The 16,322-nt window shown below is 34.5% G+C and overlaps 2 protein-coding genes across 2 annotated transcripts; one reads left to right on the top strand and one right to left on the bottom strand.

Annotated features, from left to right (window-relative positions):
• The first annotated feature begins 481 nt into the window (after nt 1-481).
• Nucleotides 482-10,676, top strand: LOC121981927. The gene is made up of 7 exons (XM_042534712.1): nt 482-895; nt 988-1,148; nt 7,706-7,837; nt 7,919-7,978; nt 9,708-9,800; nt 10,104-10,222; nt 10,310-10,676. Exons 2-6 carry the CDS (start codon nt 1,035-1,037, stop codon nt 10,203-10,205), a joined length of 501 nt encoding a protein of 166 aa, XP_042390646.1. The 5' UTR covers nt 482-895; nt 988-1,034; the 3' UTR covers nt 10,206-10,222; nt 10,310-10,676.
• A 475-nt stretch (nt 10,677-11,151) lies between these two features.
• LOC121981929 (protein trichome birefringence-like 1) lies at nt 11,152-12,589 on the bottom strand. Its single transcript, XM_042534714.1, has 2 exons — nt 12,243-12,589; nt 11,152-12,155 (listed from the first exon to the last, which is right to left on the bottom strand). The coding sequence occupies exons 1-2, from the start codon at nt 12,449-12,451 to the stop codon at nt 11,924-11,926; spliced, it is 441 nt and encodes a 146-aa protein (XP_042390648.1). The 5' UTR covers nt 12,452-12,589; the 3' UTR covers nt 11,152-11,923.
• Between the last annotated feature and the right edge of the window lie 3,733 nt (nt 12,590-16,322).

The following is a 16,322-nucleotide window of genomic DNA, read 5'->3' as shown; positions in this document are numbered from 1 at the left end:
TACAAATCCTGGCTCCGTCATTGCACAAAATGATTGGGGTCCGTATATATATATCACTTAATAAATTTTTAAATTTATGTTTAATTTATTAGTAATTTCTCGGACTAAATATTCAATGATATATTAATTATTTAAAATTTTGCCTAAAATACTCAACAACAACAATAATAATAATAATAATAATAATAATAATAATAATAATAATAATAAATAATAAATAATAAATAATAAATATTATATATATATATACTATGATAATAATTAAAATTAATTAAAATTTAATCTAATTAAATTTACTTAGAAAGTAATAATAATATAAATAATAGTTAATAAGAAAATAAGTTTATATGATTACATAGTTTTGTTTTTAGATTTTTAAAAAATTTAAAATGATTTTTTATTATATTATATATTAAAATGATTATATTTTTAGAAAATAAATTTTATTTATTAAATTCTCCGTCTCCTCTCTCTTGTCTCACTTCTCACGCGTAGCAACCCTAAATTGCTGCCGCCGCCTTCTTCGACAGCGCGCAAGCTTCCCGATCAGGCCACGCCGGAGCGCCTACGACGTCGTTTCCAATTCATCAGGAGATAATCATTTCCGATCCGTTCCGTTCCGACGTTCCGATCCGTTCTTTTACTATTATAACGTCCGAGAACGGCGTGAGGCGTTCCCGTGCCTGTTCCGGCCGTTCCACGCCCGTTCCGACGTGCGTCAACCCGTCAACCCGCAATCTGCTAGGGATCCGATTGTGGATTCCCTATATAACCCTCTCTATTTCACTGCGCCGCCACCACCATCCAAACCAAACCCTTTTGAGATTTGCGTCTAAAGCAGGCCTGGGCAGATCGATTTAATTCTGAGCGACGATCCAAAAGAAACCGTCTCTTGGTATTCGTCCTGTCTCTTTCTCCTTTTTTGTGTGTGTTGCGATCCGGCTGTTGGAAATTGGAAGTTAAACACAGAGAGGTTATTTTTGACAGGTAGCAGATTTTCTTGCGGAGTGAAATGTTCCAGTTTGGCCGAAGAAATGAGGATTAAGTCGAGAATAATTTGGCTTACCCATGGAACTGCAGGAAGAAGAAAAAAAAAACATTCTGATGTTTTTAGGTTTGGAATGGGAGGTATTGGAAAGATTTGTTTGGTAAGTAAAATAAGTCTTCTATATCCCAATTATAATTTATTGGTGGTATTTTTAATATTAAAATTTTTAATTACATGAAACTTTATTTTTAGATCAGCCACCCTAAATTGAGCATATTAAAATCAGGCTTAATCATTTTTTTTCCATAATATTCCCATGCTGAAACAAACACATTGCACCATTTTTTATCAACGATTTTCTTAATAATGATCTCTTGCTGCTTCACTGTTTTTGGCTATTACGGAGAAGGATTAATTAGAGCGCTATGGATGAATATATGAGTCATGCGGGCAACAGGCCCAATATTATCGAGTTAGTGCATTCCTTTAGTTTATGATCGCCTTGCTAATGGACTAAGTTAAAAGTGAATATATTTGATTCTGTATCAATCTATGCACGCTCTGTGTTTCATTGATGTTCATGTGATACTTCAACCTTACACAGCAATTAACAGCAACAAATGTTTTAATGACATATTCCAGGATCATATGGATGTCATATCATCTACAAGATATATGTTTGTGTTGTGTGATCTGAACACTTGATCTCATGCGATGTAGTTGTTTCTGCATACAAAATTCCCTAATACTTGTACTCAGCAATTGCCTTCTCATGGTGTCAATATAATTTGCAATAGGTTGCTGTGAATTGTCCTCTCATGACTTCCATTTGCTAAAAAATAGGAGAAATTTCAATTTCCCTCTTAAGGTTTGCTACTTTTGGCAAAATATTCTATAATTCACACTTTGTTCATAATAAATACAATTTAATAAGAAATATATTAGGAGGGTGAAATTAGAGAATACTTTATTCTCCATCTTTTAGAATTCTTAGCTAATTAATAACTTTTACATATACAATTATCGTTTATAAAACATTTTTAAAACCATTGCATGATTGAGATACTCTAAGATATTTTTATTTCTTTACAATGTTTGTCAATAAGGAGCTCCTTATATAGATTCCGATTCATAATGGTATTACATGGCATGGTAAAGGTCATTCATAGTCTCTGGCTGCCCAAGTCATAACGCCAACAGCTGATGTTGTTACCACTTGGCCGGTTATGGATTCACTATTAACACCTTATCATTTTCAGGTTGATTATTAGTGTGTCTGTTACAAAAGTGAGTAGGCATGAAAAAATTGATCCAGTGGCAAAAACATTGGCTGATCTACTCAGGCAAACTTTGCCTCGATTGGTCTGCCATTTGATACGCGCAATTTGCGTGGACACATGAGTCACTAGATTTAGTACAGTCTGAATCCTGACACTCCCCATGCGAGTAAATGTTCACAACATCCAAATTTGTAATTCAATTTAAATCAGTCTTTATGTTATATAGCTTCTGGCGTGAGTGAGACTAAGCTCCCATACACATTAGAGTTTATTTTTTGTAATCTATTTTTAATTCATATTTTCAACAAAACCTTGCTTGTATGTGCGTAATGCACTGTCCTGGATGAGAAACCTTTCCCGAACTGATCGTGTTGCTGTAAACTTGGAATTGAATTTTCGTGCAAGTTTTGGGCAAGGTTTAGGCACTGGACTTGGATGTGGCCCCAAACTATATGAAGCATTTGGAAAATATTTGAAATGTTATCTGGTGTGGGCAAACTTGCAGAGGTTTGATCAGATGAGCTACAGTATTAACCAGTGACAGTGGCTCAGGTTAGAGAATTAGGAAAGGAGAAACAAAAGTGTTTTTGAATCTGTACACAGAAGATGGATCTGACGACTGATGTAAAACACATGGTAAGTTAAATTCTGAAACTTTGGTGACTGGTGAGTCACTTCGCCATGTTCCAAATTTCTAGGATGATTGAGATAAGACAGGATAGAATGTATAAGAAAGTTACCGTGTTGAACCAGTTAACACCAAACTTGGGGCGATCGGCCTCGTCCAACGGAAATTACCCACCGGCTGTCAGGGTAAATCAGAAAACGCTCGCAGTGTCTAGCATTTTGTGGTTGCGTGCCCTATTTGAAAGAAAAATATCTACAAAATGAGTTGTAATTAGGGATCGAACAACGGATATATGGGTAGCAATTTGACACCTCTCCGTTGCACTATAACCTCGGGGGTGTTTGATTTTATTATAAATTGATACGGTGGATAGTTATCATAATTTAATATACTAAAATTTAATTGTATTAGTTGTATATCTTATTAAATTTCTTAAAAATTTATTTTTAATTAAATCAGGTGAATGGATGATCATGAAACATCCCTAATCATCTAACGGATGAAAAAAAATAACATGTCGATCTAGGTTTCTTAGTCATGTCCGACCCCATGCTCCACACCCCACGCCGTTGCTGCTCGCTCTCTTTCTTCCACCTTGCCACTCACTTTCTTCCCCTTGCCCGCATTTTCTTCTGTTTTGGATGTCACCCTTATTGCTCGCTTTTAAGAGAATGTCACTGATTCGACCCTCGTTAGCGTCTCTACTATATTCTTCTTCGCCTTCTTCAAAAGTCACAGAGATCTATGGAAATAAGAGTTACCTTGTTGATACATCGACTCTGGTAGGTTCTATACACTGATATTGAATTTGTCTACTTATCAAATTGGTTTCTATTTTAATCTCTTTGCAGGTTAGAAGATTAGAAGTTGAAGGTTTGCCTGCTAATCAAGCATATGTCATCATATCAACATTGACCAAATTTTTGAATATTAATTTAGACCATTTGACACAGTCTGTGTGTCAAAGTCAGTAATGAATGAGGTTTTGACATTCTTTTGAATATTTTTGAAATTTATTATGCTTTTTTATCGAAGTTGATAAATTATTAATCAAGTAGATGGTCAAACTCCCGTAGGGGCTTCTTAATCAAAGATCATAAAAACTCACTATCTGCAAGTCCTTGAGAGAAGACACTCACTAAAATCTCAGGAGTGATCGAAGGAACATCCATGGTCATCTAGTTGAAGTTTTTGATGTAGATCCTGAGAGTCTCCTTGGACTCCCGTTTTTGGGAGATTATGCTCAGGTGGTTTTGTGTATCGACGGCTGCTGGCGAAATGATGAAGGAAAGCCTTACATAAATCCTTGAAGCAGTAGATGGATTCGGTCGACAGTCGGTTTAACCACCTCTGTGCCGAGATAGAGTCTGGTGAGGAATATTCGGCACTTCACGCCATCTATGTACAGATTAAGAATGATGGCATTTTCGAACTTGAGGAGGTGAGGTGATGTTTTGGGTCGGTTGCCCCTTCATATTCTCCTATTGTTAGGGTCGGAAGTGGCTTGACAATTTGCCCTCCAATATTTCATAGGAGAATGACATAATTGCTTGGGAGAGCCGCTAGCCATTGGAGTATTTCTTTTGTACAAATCTCATGCGGGCGCGTCTCCTGAGGACGATACTTTGGGCCTCTCCGCTCGGCATGCGTCGTCGAATGGGGTATGAAACAGTTCCCGGTGGTATGCAACATGGTGGCACGGGTGGAAGGCTTACTAGTAGAGCAGGTGCTGGCATGAAACTAATAGTTGGTGGAGGGACTGGCTGGAACCCAGTTAGGCCTTCCACTTGGGTCCCTCGTTCAGCGTGAGGGCTTTTCATAGACGCAGCTGGATCATTCGGCAACAGAATGCCAGCTGCTGCTTGTTGTTGCTGCATCAATCTTTACGCTCGAGCTACTATTAACAACTTTAAATCTTCTGGAGATAGGGTGACGGTAATGAATCATCAAGCTTCTTCCATCTCTACGTTTCAGATTCAGGCGAAGATTCTCATAGATGACATCAATTTTGATCTTGTCTAAAATCAGGAAGATGGCACGCTAGGTATATGCCGCTGTTGTTGACCGGAAGAAGACTTAAAATTGGAGATTAAAAATAAGACTTCTGGTACCTCCTTCCTTTCTCCTTCCTCTCTGCACACACCAAAGCGAGAGCAAGGCAACGTTAGAGTGATAACCCGAGAGGGGGTCCCTAGCGCAGGCTTTCCAACACTCAAGTTAATACGATAGCCGAGTCAAAAGTGGAGAAGATGAACAGTAGATGCGTATGTGCACGCAGTAAATCATACCTGGCCAACGGAGAGAACCTCCTCTTTTATATCGGCTCTTATAATCTCCGTAATAATGAGGTGGTAAAGAATGTTTGACGTCAAAAGTTATCTCATAATAGAAGATATATAGTCAGGGAGATGTACAGTCACCCTCCTAGGAATCTTTCGTTACCTATATATGAATCGCTTTATATAAACTCCAGCATTAATGAGGTGGTTAAGAGAATATACTGTCAGAATATGTCGGACGATAGAAAGTGTATAGCCACCCTCCAAGGAAGGTTCCTTAGCATGTATACGTTATAATAACAGAATATTCTTTGACAAATTGCTGTTATTTTTGGCGGGTTGTTGTGATTCCTGGAGGTATTCTGATCAGCCTTATATCCGAGCAAAACATTATTATAGCAGACCAGTACACAAGAAGTAGGGTTCTAAGTCCCGTAAGATCGTCCATCTTCTAGGCCGCTCGGCTATATGTGGTGTGACTTGCTACTGGCAATCTGATATTAAAGCAACAGGGAACTGAGTCCCATGGGTTAGGCTAGTTCTATGACTGACCATCCATATGCTGGGAGACTTGCTTTTGAAGAATGAGGAACTGAGTCCCGAGAAATTCAATCGATATTTTGAGCCGATCATCCATATATTATAAGACTTGCCCCTGAAATGATAACCTAAGATCTGGAAGTCTGGCTAGCTTGATGTTGGACCAAGTTTATATTGAGAACTACCTTATCCATTTACCTTGCATATATAAGAGGTTAAGCTGATGGGCCCAGTAAGCCCAACTGAAGTTGTGACCGACCAGCTGTCTACTGAGAATTGTATTGTGGGATTGACCGGTTGTATACTGAGTTTCTTGGCTCTATAAGCCTGATCGGATATTAGTCTGTTCGGCTATAGATTGGGAGATTGCTTCTGAAGGGTGGGGAGTTATCTCGTATACTCGCTTGGATACTTAAGACCGACCAGGTTTACTCTATGTATTTTGGTTGAGTGGAGCAATAAGTCCTATAAGTCCGACCGACTTTAAGTTTGATCGACAGTATGCTAAGAGACTTGTGCTTAAAGAATGGAAAATATGGTCCCCTAAATCCGACTGGCTATATGGTCAATCGACTCCATATTAAGTACCTTGATACTGAGAAATGAAGCACTAAACCTCTTAAGGCCGATTGACCCTTGAGCCGTCCAGTTGCATATTGGAGGCCTTAATGTGAGAAGGGCTAAACCAGGGTGAGAGTGACTGGTTTAGCTACATATGTTCTAACTCTGATTGTCATGTCACCTTGATTTAACGATCACCTCATTTTAACTTTGACTATCACAGCACTTCTATGCCCGATTTATAACATACCGTATCAATTGAGGTAAGACCAGATAAAATGTATAAAAAGGTTACGTATTTATCATCAAGTATTTGGTGAATATTTGACCAAAACAAAACAAAATTTGGTGACTACAAATTTATTCGAAGGGTACCATCTTCTAATTTGGAAGATGCTATAGTTGAACTTTCATTATTTTGTATTAATACATGGAGTTAGTATTTAATTATAACAGGTGTTAGAATTTTATTATCTAAGCATTATGATTTAGCTATTATCTGTCAAAATTTGATTAAAATATCATGATTTAATTTTATTATAATGTTGAACCAGTTAATAGTAAATCTGAAGCGATCATTTTAGTCGCATATAAATTTTTCATCAACTATCAGGATAAATTAGTAAGGTCGAAAAGCTCAACATCCAGTGGTTGCATGCCCTATTTAGGAAAAAAAAATCTTGTAAATGTGTTGTAATTGATGATCGAACTATGGATATCTAAGTGACAATTTGACGCTCTCCTAGACCATAACTCGGAGCGTTTGATTTTTAAAAAAATAGACCCGCTACCTTAGCGGCCTCCTAGTGTCAGCCCCACGGATATGGAGGGAGATAAATGCAGGTGCATATGTCATAAGTGCATGGTGTGGTAAACTTCAGGTCGTCAGTTCCTGATAATCGACCCCTGTCTATTACGTCAGAGATGTCATACACCCACCGTTTGCGTTATGCCTTGGGACAATTTGATTTTATTATAAATTGATACGGTGATTAGTTAGCATAGTCTAATTTTCTTAAATTTAATTGTATTAGCAGTATATGTTATTATATCTATTTAAAAAATATATTTTTAATTAGTTCAGGTAAACGGGCTGTCATGAAACATCCTTAACGATCTAACGGATGAAATAAAATAACTTGCCAATCTAGGTTTCGCCAGCTCGCTCTCTTCTTCCCCTTTCCCCTTGCCGCTCGTTCTCTTCGGTTTCGATGTCGCCCGTATCGTTCGTTTCCAAGAGAGTGTCAATGATCCGACCCTCTTTAGTGTCTCTATGGTGTTATTCTTCGCCTTCTTTGTCTTCTTCGAAAGTCACATAGATATACGGAAATAATACTTATCTTGTTGACACATCGACTCTCGTATGTTCTGTATAATGACATTGAATTTGTCTACTAATGAAATTGAATTATGCTATAATCTTTTGCAGGTTAGAAGATTAGAGGCTCAAGGTTTGCCTCCTAATCAAGCATACATAATCATATCAACATTGACGACATTTTTGAATACTAATTTAGATCATTTGACACAATCTGTTGTGTCAAAGTCGGCAATCAATGAGGTTTTGACATCTATTTAAGTATTCTTGAAATTTATTATGCTTTTTTTACAGAAGTTGATAATTTATTTGATGTTTTTATAGTTTAAGGCGGAACAAAATTCTGATCTATCCCAATTCAAGTTAAAAATGAAACACATGCAGGTAATATGAAGTGTAAATATATCTCATGTTTAGCTAATTGACAAATAATTTTGTCCATTTTTAAAATGACTCTGCTATACGTAATTATCAATTTTTTATTTGTTTGATTCTTAATGCTTATATTTAGTTGATTCGAAAATATTTTTATTCATTAGTGTTGTGTATTAAAATATTGTAACTTATACGATTTTAGTGAATATTGAAATGCGTTCGAGTGTCAATAATTTTTTTACACCTTATCGTCAATATTCTTTGAAGATACTTAATATGCTTATAAATGATTCCATTTTCTAAGTCAATTGATATGGTCGCTTGAATCAACTACCCACAGTCTTACTATGTTCCGTTCAAAAGATATTCTAAATTTACTTTTCACAATGTGAATTTGCATGCATGCTTTTTGTCCTCTTAAATTTTTTTGTATATTTTTATATCATTTAGCATTTTATTGTATCCCCACTAAAGTGGCCATCAAATACTATAACCACCAAAAGTGATATGATTTTTCCGAGTGAATGCCACACATTTATTACCTACTATCATCGCCACTAACGTGGCTGCAGTTGCTTATTTCAATCGTCCTGTCATTGACACTATATCAAAATTTGCTTTGTCAACAATCTATGGGATGAATGCAATACGACTTCATTTATTTATTTTCATTCTATTATCTTTTTACTCAATTTTTGAATACTCTTTGTAAGTTAACCCTCCTTTTAAATAGGAAATTTTAAGTTATTTTATATTCTAACTAATAAAGATGAATGTGCTAATCTAGTTTGATTGTTTAGTATGGCAACTCCTATAAGGATATAGATTAAATAATGCATCATTTCTTGTCTCATCTTAAATTAGAGAGTACCTTATGTTGGAGAATATGTTTGGAATTTGGATGTTGTGTTGAAGATATCTACATGCAAAGTGTATCTATTTTGTGTTATAGTTACTTTATGATATAATCTTTATATCTGCAATTTATTTCTTCATCATAATTATTAAATTTTACAATGGACAATTTCTTTACCAAATAAACCCTTCATGTTATACACTTGCATAGTTTGTTGATTTTGCTCTAGTATTTTAGAAAATAGAATAAAATTTAAACAAACAATAAAAAATTTCTTGAACAATGCAAATTAGGTTCTACGTATGTCTTAAGTATTTGATTTGGAAAATGAATCATACATCCCTCTATTATAAGTAATATTGAGATATTTAGACTATATTTTATTGTGCTAGTTATTGTGATATCTATTTCTTGAGATGAACTTTTAGATAGTATAAAATATTATCATGATAATATTTCGGATTTAAGTGGCATTGAATGGCATTTAGGTTTTTATCTTTATGACCTAGTTTGACTTGAAAATAAGATTTAACTTTTTAACCTTGTCTTTGCAATGATCATACCTATTATTCGATGTACGTTTCTATTATTATAATTTGATAAATATTTACTAAATATTAAACTAGTGAATCAATGTCTCCAAAGAAGATTAATTGGTGGAATCTTAATTTTATTTCTATGACATAACTAGAAATTCTATGTATATTGTTATTTTATTGAAATATTGATTATCAAATACCTATCAGTTAATCAAAATATTTTGTTATGAATACTTTTATGATTTTTCATAAAGTTATTAAAAGTTTTCTATCTACTAATGATGTTTTTTTTTCATCTTTACTATTTGCTAATTCTATTTATAAGTTTATCTTTTAATTTCAGGATGGTCATTTTAATTCGGTGGAACGAAAAAATGAAAAACTGGAGAGAGATTTTAAGAAATTGGTTATTAAATTAACTAACAAATTTAACCGGGTAAAGTATTTTAGGTCATAGTGTTTTGATAGTTTTGTATAAACTCTTATTTGCATTGGTAATTTGATTTTTTTTTTTTGTTCTTCTTTATAGGAAATTATTGAAGTGGAAGCAGGACTGGAAGCTGGAAAATTTGAGCTTATGAAGAAAATGAAAAACTGGAGGGAGATTTTAAGAAATTGGTTATTAAATTAACAAGCAAATTTAACCGGGTAAAGTATTTTAGGTCATAGTGTTTTGATTGTTTTGTATAAACTCTTATTTGCATTGGTAATTTGACTTTTTTTTTGTTCTTGTTTATAGGAAATTATTGAAGTGGAAGCAGGACTGGAAGCTGGAAAATTTGAGCTTATGAAGAAAATGAAAAATTGGAGAGAGATTTTAAGAAATTGGTTATTAAATTAACAAGCAAATTTAACTGGGTAAGTATTTTAGGTCATAGTGTTTTGATAGATTTGTATAAACTCTTATTTGCATTGGTAATTTGATTTTTTTGTTCTTGTTTATAGGAAATTATTGAAGTGGAAGCAGGACTGGAAGCTGGAAAATTTGAGATTATGAAGTATTGTGTTGGTACTTTTGTTTCAGCACGATCAATTTGTCTTGCATTCGTGCTATTTTGGAAGTAGAAATTAAAAGTAGACTTTGTTTGATGACAATAGTTGCTTTTGCAATTATGTGTTTTTAAATGTAGAAATTAGGACTACTTTATTTAGGGTTAAGAATTATTAAATACTGTGTTGGTACTTTTATCTTAGTGACAACAGATGCTCAACTTGTTATTGGGCATTTTTTTGGAGTAGAAATTATGGGTCGATGATGACTGGATTATAACTGAATATGATAATTATCTTTAGAAACATCCCTTTTACTTGCTGCCCCAAGTCTTCTTTTGCTTGCAAAATTTATTTTCTATGGTTTGGTTAATTCTCTGCCTTAACTTGGTTTAAAGTGATGGTGAAGATCACATGAGGTTATTTCGTCTATTTTATAATCTTTTTGGAGCCATCTGAAGTTGTAATTTGCATTTTAATCTTGCATTTTGATATATTCTTTGATAGTAAATACTGAGATGGATAGATGAGATAAGTAGAACATATGTGTAAGTGTGTGTGTGTGTCTGTACATATAATGAACATTATTATCCATAGTAATTTGATGGTGTTGGTACAAAATCTAATAGATGGAAAAAAAATGTTAGAAAATAAATAGAGACAATATTGACAAAATTCTACTTAATGAAATGTCATATACTGTTTAATGGATTTGAATGCCACTTCTCATATATTCTCAGTTAGAGTTTAATGGATGAATATGATTCCTTCTGCCAACACTATTGAGTTAGATGCATGCCCTTTGTTTGTGATCACCTAGCTAATGGACTAAGGCAAAAGTGAATAAATTTGATTTTGTATCGATCCATCTACTTGCATTGATGTCCTTATGGTACTCCAACCTCATGCAGCATTTGACAGCAACAAATGTTTCAAGGACGTAGATATCCTGCGTTGTGTGATCTGTGCACTTGATCTCATTCCATATATTACCTAATACTTGTACTTAAAATTTATAAAGCCATTGCATGATTGAGATAACTATGGCTTTTGGAACGAGGCAAGTTACGCCACCACATGTGTAATACATCTAAAGAGAACATTCTCTTGTTTGATCTTGTAATTCGACAAGAAAAGATGCAGGTGATACTGGCCTCTACTTCGTTTCCAATAACATGATTTATCTTTGTTTTTTCTTTTCTTTTTTGTTTTTTGAAAGAAAAAACTGTTGAATTCTGTGGTTGAGTGAGCACGTAACAAGGATATGATGCAGCATTCTGCTACGCCTCAAATACACAGGTCACAGCTGCCTCTTCTTGCATGAAATCTACAAGAAGTCAATTTGCATACCTACGTCGACTGATATTCAACTATTGCTGCTAATTAGATTCAAAAATAATATATAAGCGCCATTAGAATCTTGAGTCACACCGTCGAGGATTGTGATCCACCAGCCTCTGTTCATGAAGCAGGGAAGCTGGTTTCCAGGAGGGAGGCAAAGAGGAGTTCGTTCCAAGTGTCGGGCAATCCGGGCAAGCACCAGTGGCTGCAGTCGGCAAACCTCTTCGGTTACTTCCTCTGCTCTGGCGTCAGGAACTTCCCCTGCCGTTTAGTGTACACGCCCGTGTGGGCGTCCCGCCTGAACTCTGACAGCTTCGTCACGTTGAGATAACGCACCGGCGCCCTCATCTTCAGGTGGGTCCTCTCTACTAGCTTCACCATCGACTTGGGAAACAGCTGCAGATATCCCTCGTTGTCGGAGAAGGGTCTAGTTTGGTTGTAGCACCATTGTAAATTCTCCCTGCAGTTTAATCCGTCGTTCACAATTTCACATTAACTGAAATCAGTTTTCGGTTCTGCATTTTGTGTTTCAAACTTTCCGAATTACCTCTTGTGCTCTGGCGAGATGCTGTGGAAGAAGACGTCGGTCCGGCAAGGGTCGACGTTGCGGTCGACCCAGCGAGCCCAAGTTCTAAGGGCTTTGTTGAAAGCCTCGGCGGGTTCCATCTCCTCCGTGAGTTCTTCTCTGAGCTGGAAGTAGTCCCAGGCCCTCATTTTGCCATGGTGCGTCCACCAGTGGCCGGTGTTGAAGACCATGACGTCGGCACCTCGCCAGAAGCGAGCGCTGGTGGAGAGATTGTCGAGATGCAGGATCTTTGCACGGTCTCCCTCCCTCTCCTTCAGCTCCACCAGGAACGGACTCCAAAAAAACTCCACCGTGCAATCGTGATCCTATCAATTCAACATAAAACAAGTTAATTTCTTAAAACAAAAGTAGACAGACAAAATTTAATACCAAGGCTCGGAAGAGTTTGTGCTCGGCGCTGCGGTCCTTGACATAGACACGCTTCGATCGACCAGACCATTTGGCCTGTACGTGGCCATACAATCTGATTGTTAACTCCTCCTTAACTTTGACCACAACACCATCTGTCTTTCTTAACTTTAATCCCGACTTTAAGAGCCCCACGTTACTTACCTTATCATCGTCATATGTTATTTAGATTCTTTGTCAATGCATCATTGCCCCGGGGTTTAGAAAGCAGAGCAGGTTGTAATATAAAACACCCCAACTTCATACGTTGTTTAGATACTTTGTCAATGCATCATTGCCGGGGTCGGGGTTTAGAAAGCGTAGCAGGTGGTAAATAGCCCACAAAACTAATATAGTAGCTCACCTGCATCCTCACAAGTCAAGCCGTCAATTAATTGCTTCTATCAATTATTCCTCCGATTTAATGTGTAGAGCATGAAAGTAGAATAGCTTCCTCTACTATAAAGGCGCAAATGCCAAATACAAGTCTTCGTCGTCATCAATTTTAATGGCTAGCGAACGAGATGCACTTTTGATAGATGCATTAACCGACCTTGCATTCATCGACTCGGCAAAAAGGTAAAAGAAGGATACGATGCATCCCGTCCTTTTGCATTAATTAATGTGGATTTGGATTCGGCTAAAGTTAGGGATGTAATCGAGGTGAGTCGAATCGAATTCTTGGATATTTGAGTTTGATTCGTTTATAATCGAGTTAAGTTCGAACTTTATTTAACGAATATTTTCATGGCTCACGAGTTTATTCTAACTTTTATCGAGCTTAAACGAGCTTAATAAATATAAATTATAAATTTAAATATTCATTAAAAATAAAATTATATATTTTAAAAAAATTATAATATTCTTGTTAAAATTTATAATTTTATTCTAATAAATAAATTTAATATATTTGTCTATGTTTTGCATAAGTATAGTGTAAAATCTATAAATTCAATATCAAAACTATTATTTTTTTATTTAAAAATTGATTTATGATCTTAACGAACATGTTCACGAGCTAACGAGTCAAATATTGTGAAGCTTGAACTTGGTTTGTTTATCTTAACGAGCCTCATTAAACGAGCTTTTATCGAATCGAGTTTCGAATAGCTCACAAGCGGCTTGACTCATTTACACATCTAATTAGAGCATCTCCAACGAAAGATTTGTGAGAAATTTTTAAAATAAAAAAAAATCGAATAAAAAATTTTAAATTATTGTAGATATGAGGTTTGAGGTTTATAATTCAAGAGTAATAGTGAAAACTCAGAGCTACTCTTTTGTATTTAATTATATCATAAAAAATTTTATTTAGAGCTTTAGCCATTGGGGATGTTTAAGGGTAAAATAAAGAAAAATTTCTAATCATAATCACAACTTTACATACAATCCCCTTTCACAAAAAATTTTATTTCCACTCCCTGCATGCAAAGTATTACTTGTTTCAACTCCCTTATGCAATTATTGTTATCTAAATTGCCCCTCTAATTTTATAGGTATAAAAAGTTTTAAAATGAGTATATTTTCGATTAAATTCAGCACTTTACACTAGAATCCAGTACTTTATGCTAGAATCGAGTACATTTTCTAAATTAACCCTAATATTTTTTCGGTACAAATAATTTAAAAATGAGTATAATTCCTATTAATTTCAACACATTAAATTAGAATTGAGTATATTTTCTATTAAATTGAGCGCGACTTTTTTCCTGCTTAATATAATTCCTTATAAATTCAGCATTATTTACTATTTAAAGAAAATTTAATATATTTTCTATCTAATTGAGTACCATTTAAAGAAAATATAGCATATTTTCCGTCTTTACTATTTAAAGAAAATCTAGTATATTTTAATCTAGTATTATTTTCTATTTAATGTACTGAATTTAATAAGAATTATACTGATTTTTAGACTTTTATACCTAAAAGTATCATGGACAATTAGATAAATATGTTTGACTATGGAGTGAAAATAAAGATTTTTATAGGTGGGGGCTGCATGTAAAAATTTATTTATCAATAGGGATTGTATGTAAAATTTTTCATATTTCAATGAAATTTTATAATAATGATATGACATATTGAAATCATAAAAACCTCATTTAGAACTTTAACGATTGAATATGCTCTTATTAATGTGCTTCACAAGCTAGCTATGAGGGTGTGGCAAAGTGTAATTAATGTGCTCTAATAATGAGGCATCGTTTTGATCCAATCAAGCTAAGGGTCTGCGAACCTCTCGTACTAGGAGGGGCTTTAAATTAAGGTCGAAATATGACTTCACAAATTAAGAACAATTACATGTTATATTTCTTTAACTTTTCCCATGAATGCCACTTTCATAATTCATACCAGTTAGATCCGAGTAAATTTAACAATTATAAAAAGTAACCTTGATGATGGAAAAGATCGGTGGAGAATCTTGATCATAATCTTATTCTCTCACGTGCCTCATGTCTCAAGTAAAAAAAAAAAAAAAGGAAAAAAGTTGCCATCGGCTTAGAAAGTAGAGTACAGATCAGTAGGATATCCGTACCCTTGTCATTGTTTTGTTTTTATGTTAACGCATGAACCATCATGTTTCCTATCAAGGGCTTTTTAAAATGGGCCCCCACGGGCGGGATCAACCGGTTATGACATGGTATTCTTGCAACATGGGTCGGGAGGTCGAAGGTCTGCGGCAGCAATTGCGATAACATCAATATCTGTCCGTGCTAAACACCTTCGACCGCCATGTCATCGCCGGGCCCGTATTCACCGTGATTTACTCCCTCTCATACTCGTGGGGCAGGGGTGAGGGGGCCGCTGGGCGGCGGGACCCGCCTTTTGCAACAAGGGCTTTTTAAAATGGCCTTTGAGAAGCTTTTTTCAGTTCATGGATTTTGTTTTTTGTTTTGAAATCCTGGTGGCAAAGTACTTGGGAAAATTATGTTCTCACTAATTTAGCCTGTCAATCCACTGCATGCCTAAAGATAAATTATATTGTCCTACCTAAGTAGGACCATTTGATTGGGCAATAACCTTTAAGAAGCTTCTAAAATATACTGCTAGGTTTTGTTCGATTATAGTCATATATATATATATATATATATATATATATATATATATATATATATATATATATATATATATATATATATATATATATATTTAATTATCCTTAGCTTAGATAGATTTACCATTAAAAAAAATAAAAAATGTAAAATGCATCATATTTTTTTTCTTCCAATTTTTAGATGTTCCACTGCTTAAATGATAACAAAATTTATTTATCACCTTTTTTACTATCTTTTTTAGGGCTCTCCTAAATTTTAGATAAAAGTTGATTGAGTAGCAAAAAATATTATATATATTTTAAAAATCGTATTATTAGAACTTAATATCCTTTTTAATTTTTAAATCTTTTTATAGCATTTAAACAAATATTACTAGAACTTTATTTTTTTAACACTCAATTAATTTTTTTTATATTTTTTTAACAATTAAAATAAATAAATAAAATTGTATTATAACTTTAATAATTAACCAAATAAATTTACAAAGTAAAAAATTCCAACAATCAAATAAACTCAAATTAAAAGTTCAATAGAATCTACACCAATCAAGTTTGAAGCAAACTCAAGCTAATAGAAAAAATTAAATTAAATTTGAATA

This window comes from Zingiber officinale, chromosome 5A (assembly GCF_018446385.1).
Source record: "Zingiber officinale cultivar Zhangliang chromosome 5A, Zo_v1.1, whole genome shotgun sequence".
Classification (NCBI taxonomy): domain Eukaryota; kingdom Viridiplantae; phylum Streptophyta; class Magnoliopsida; order Zingiberales; family Zingiberaceae; genus Zingiber; species Zingiber officinale.
The sequence above is the reverse complement of the archived record's forward strand: the minus strand, read 5'-3'. Positions and strand labels throughout refer to the sequence as shown.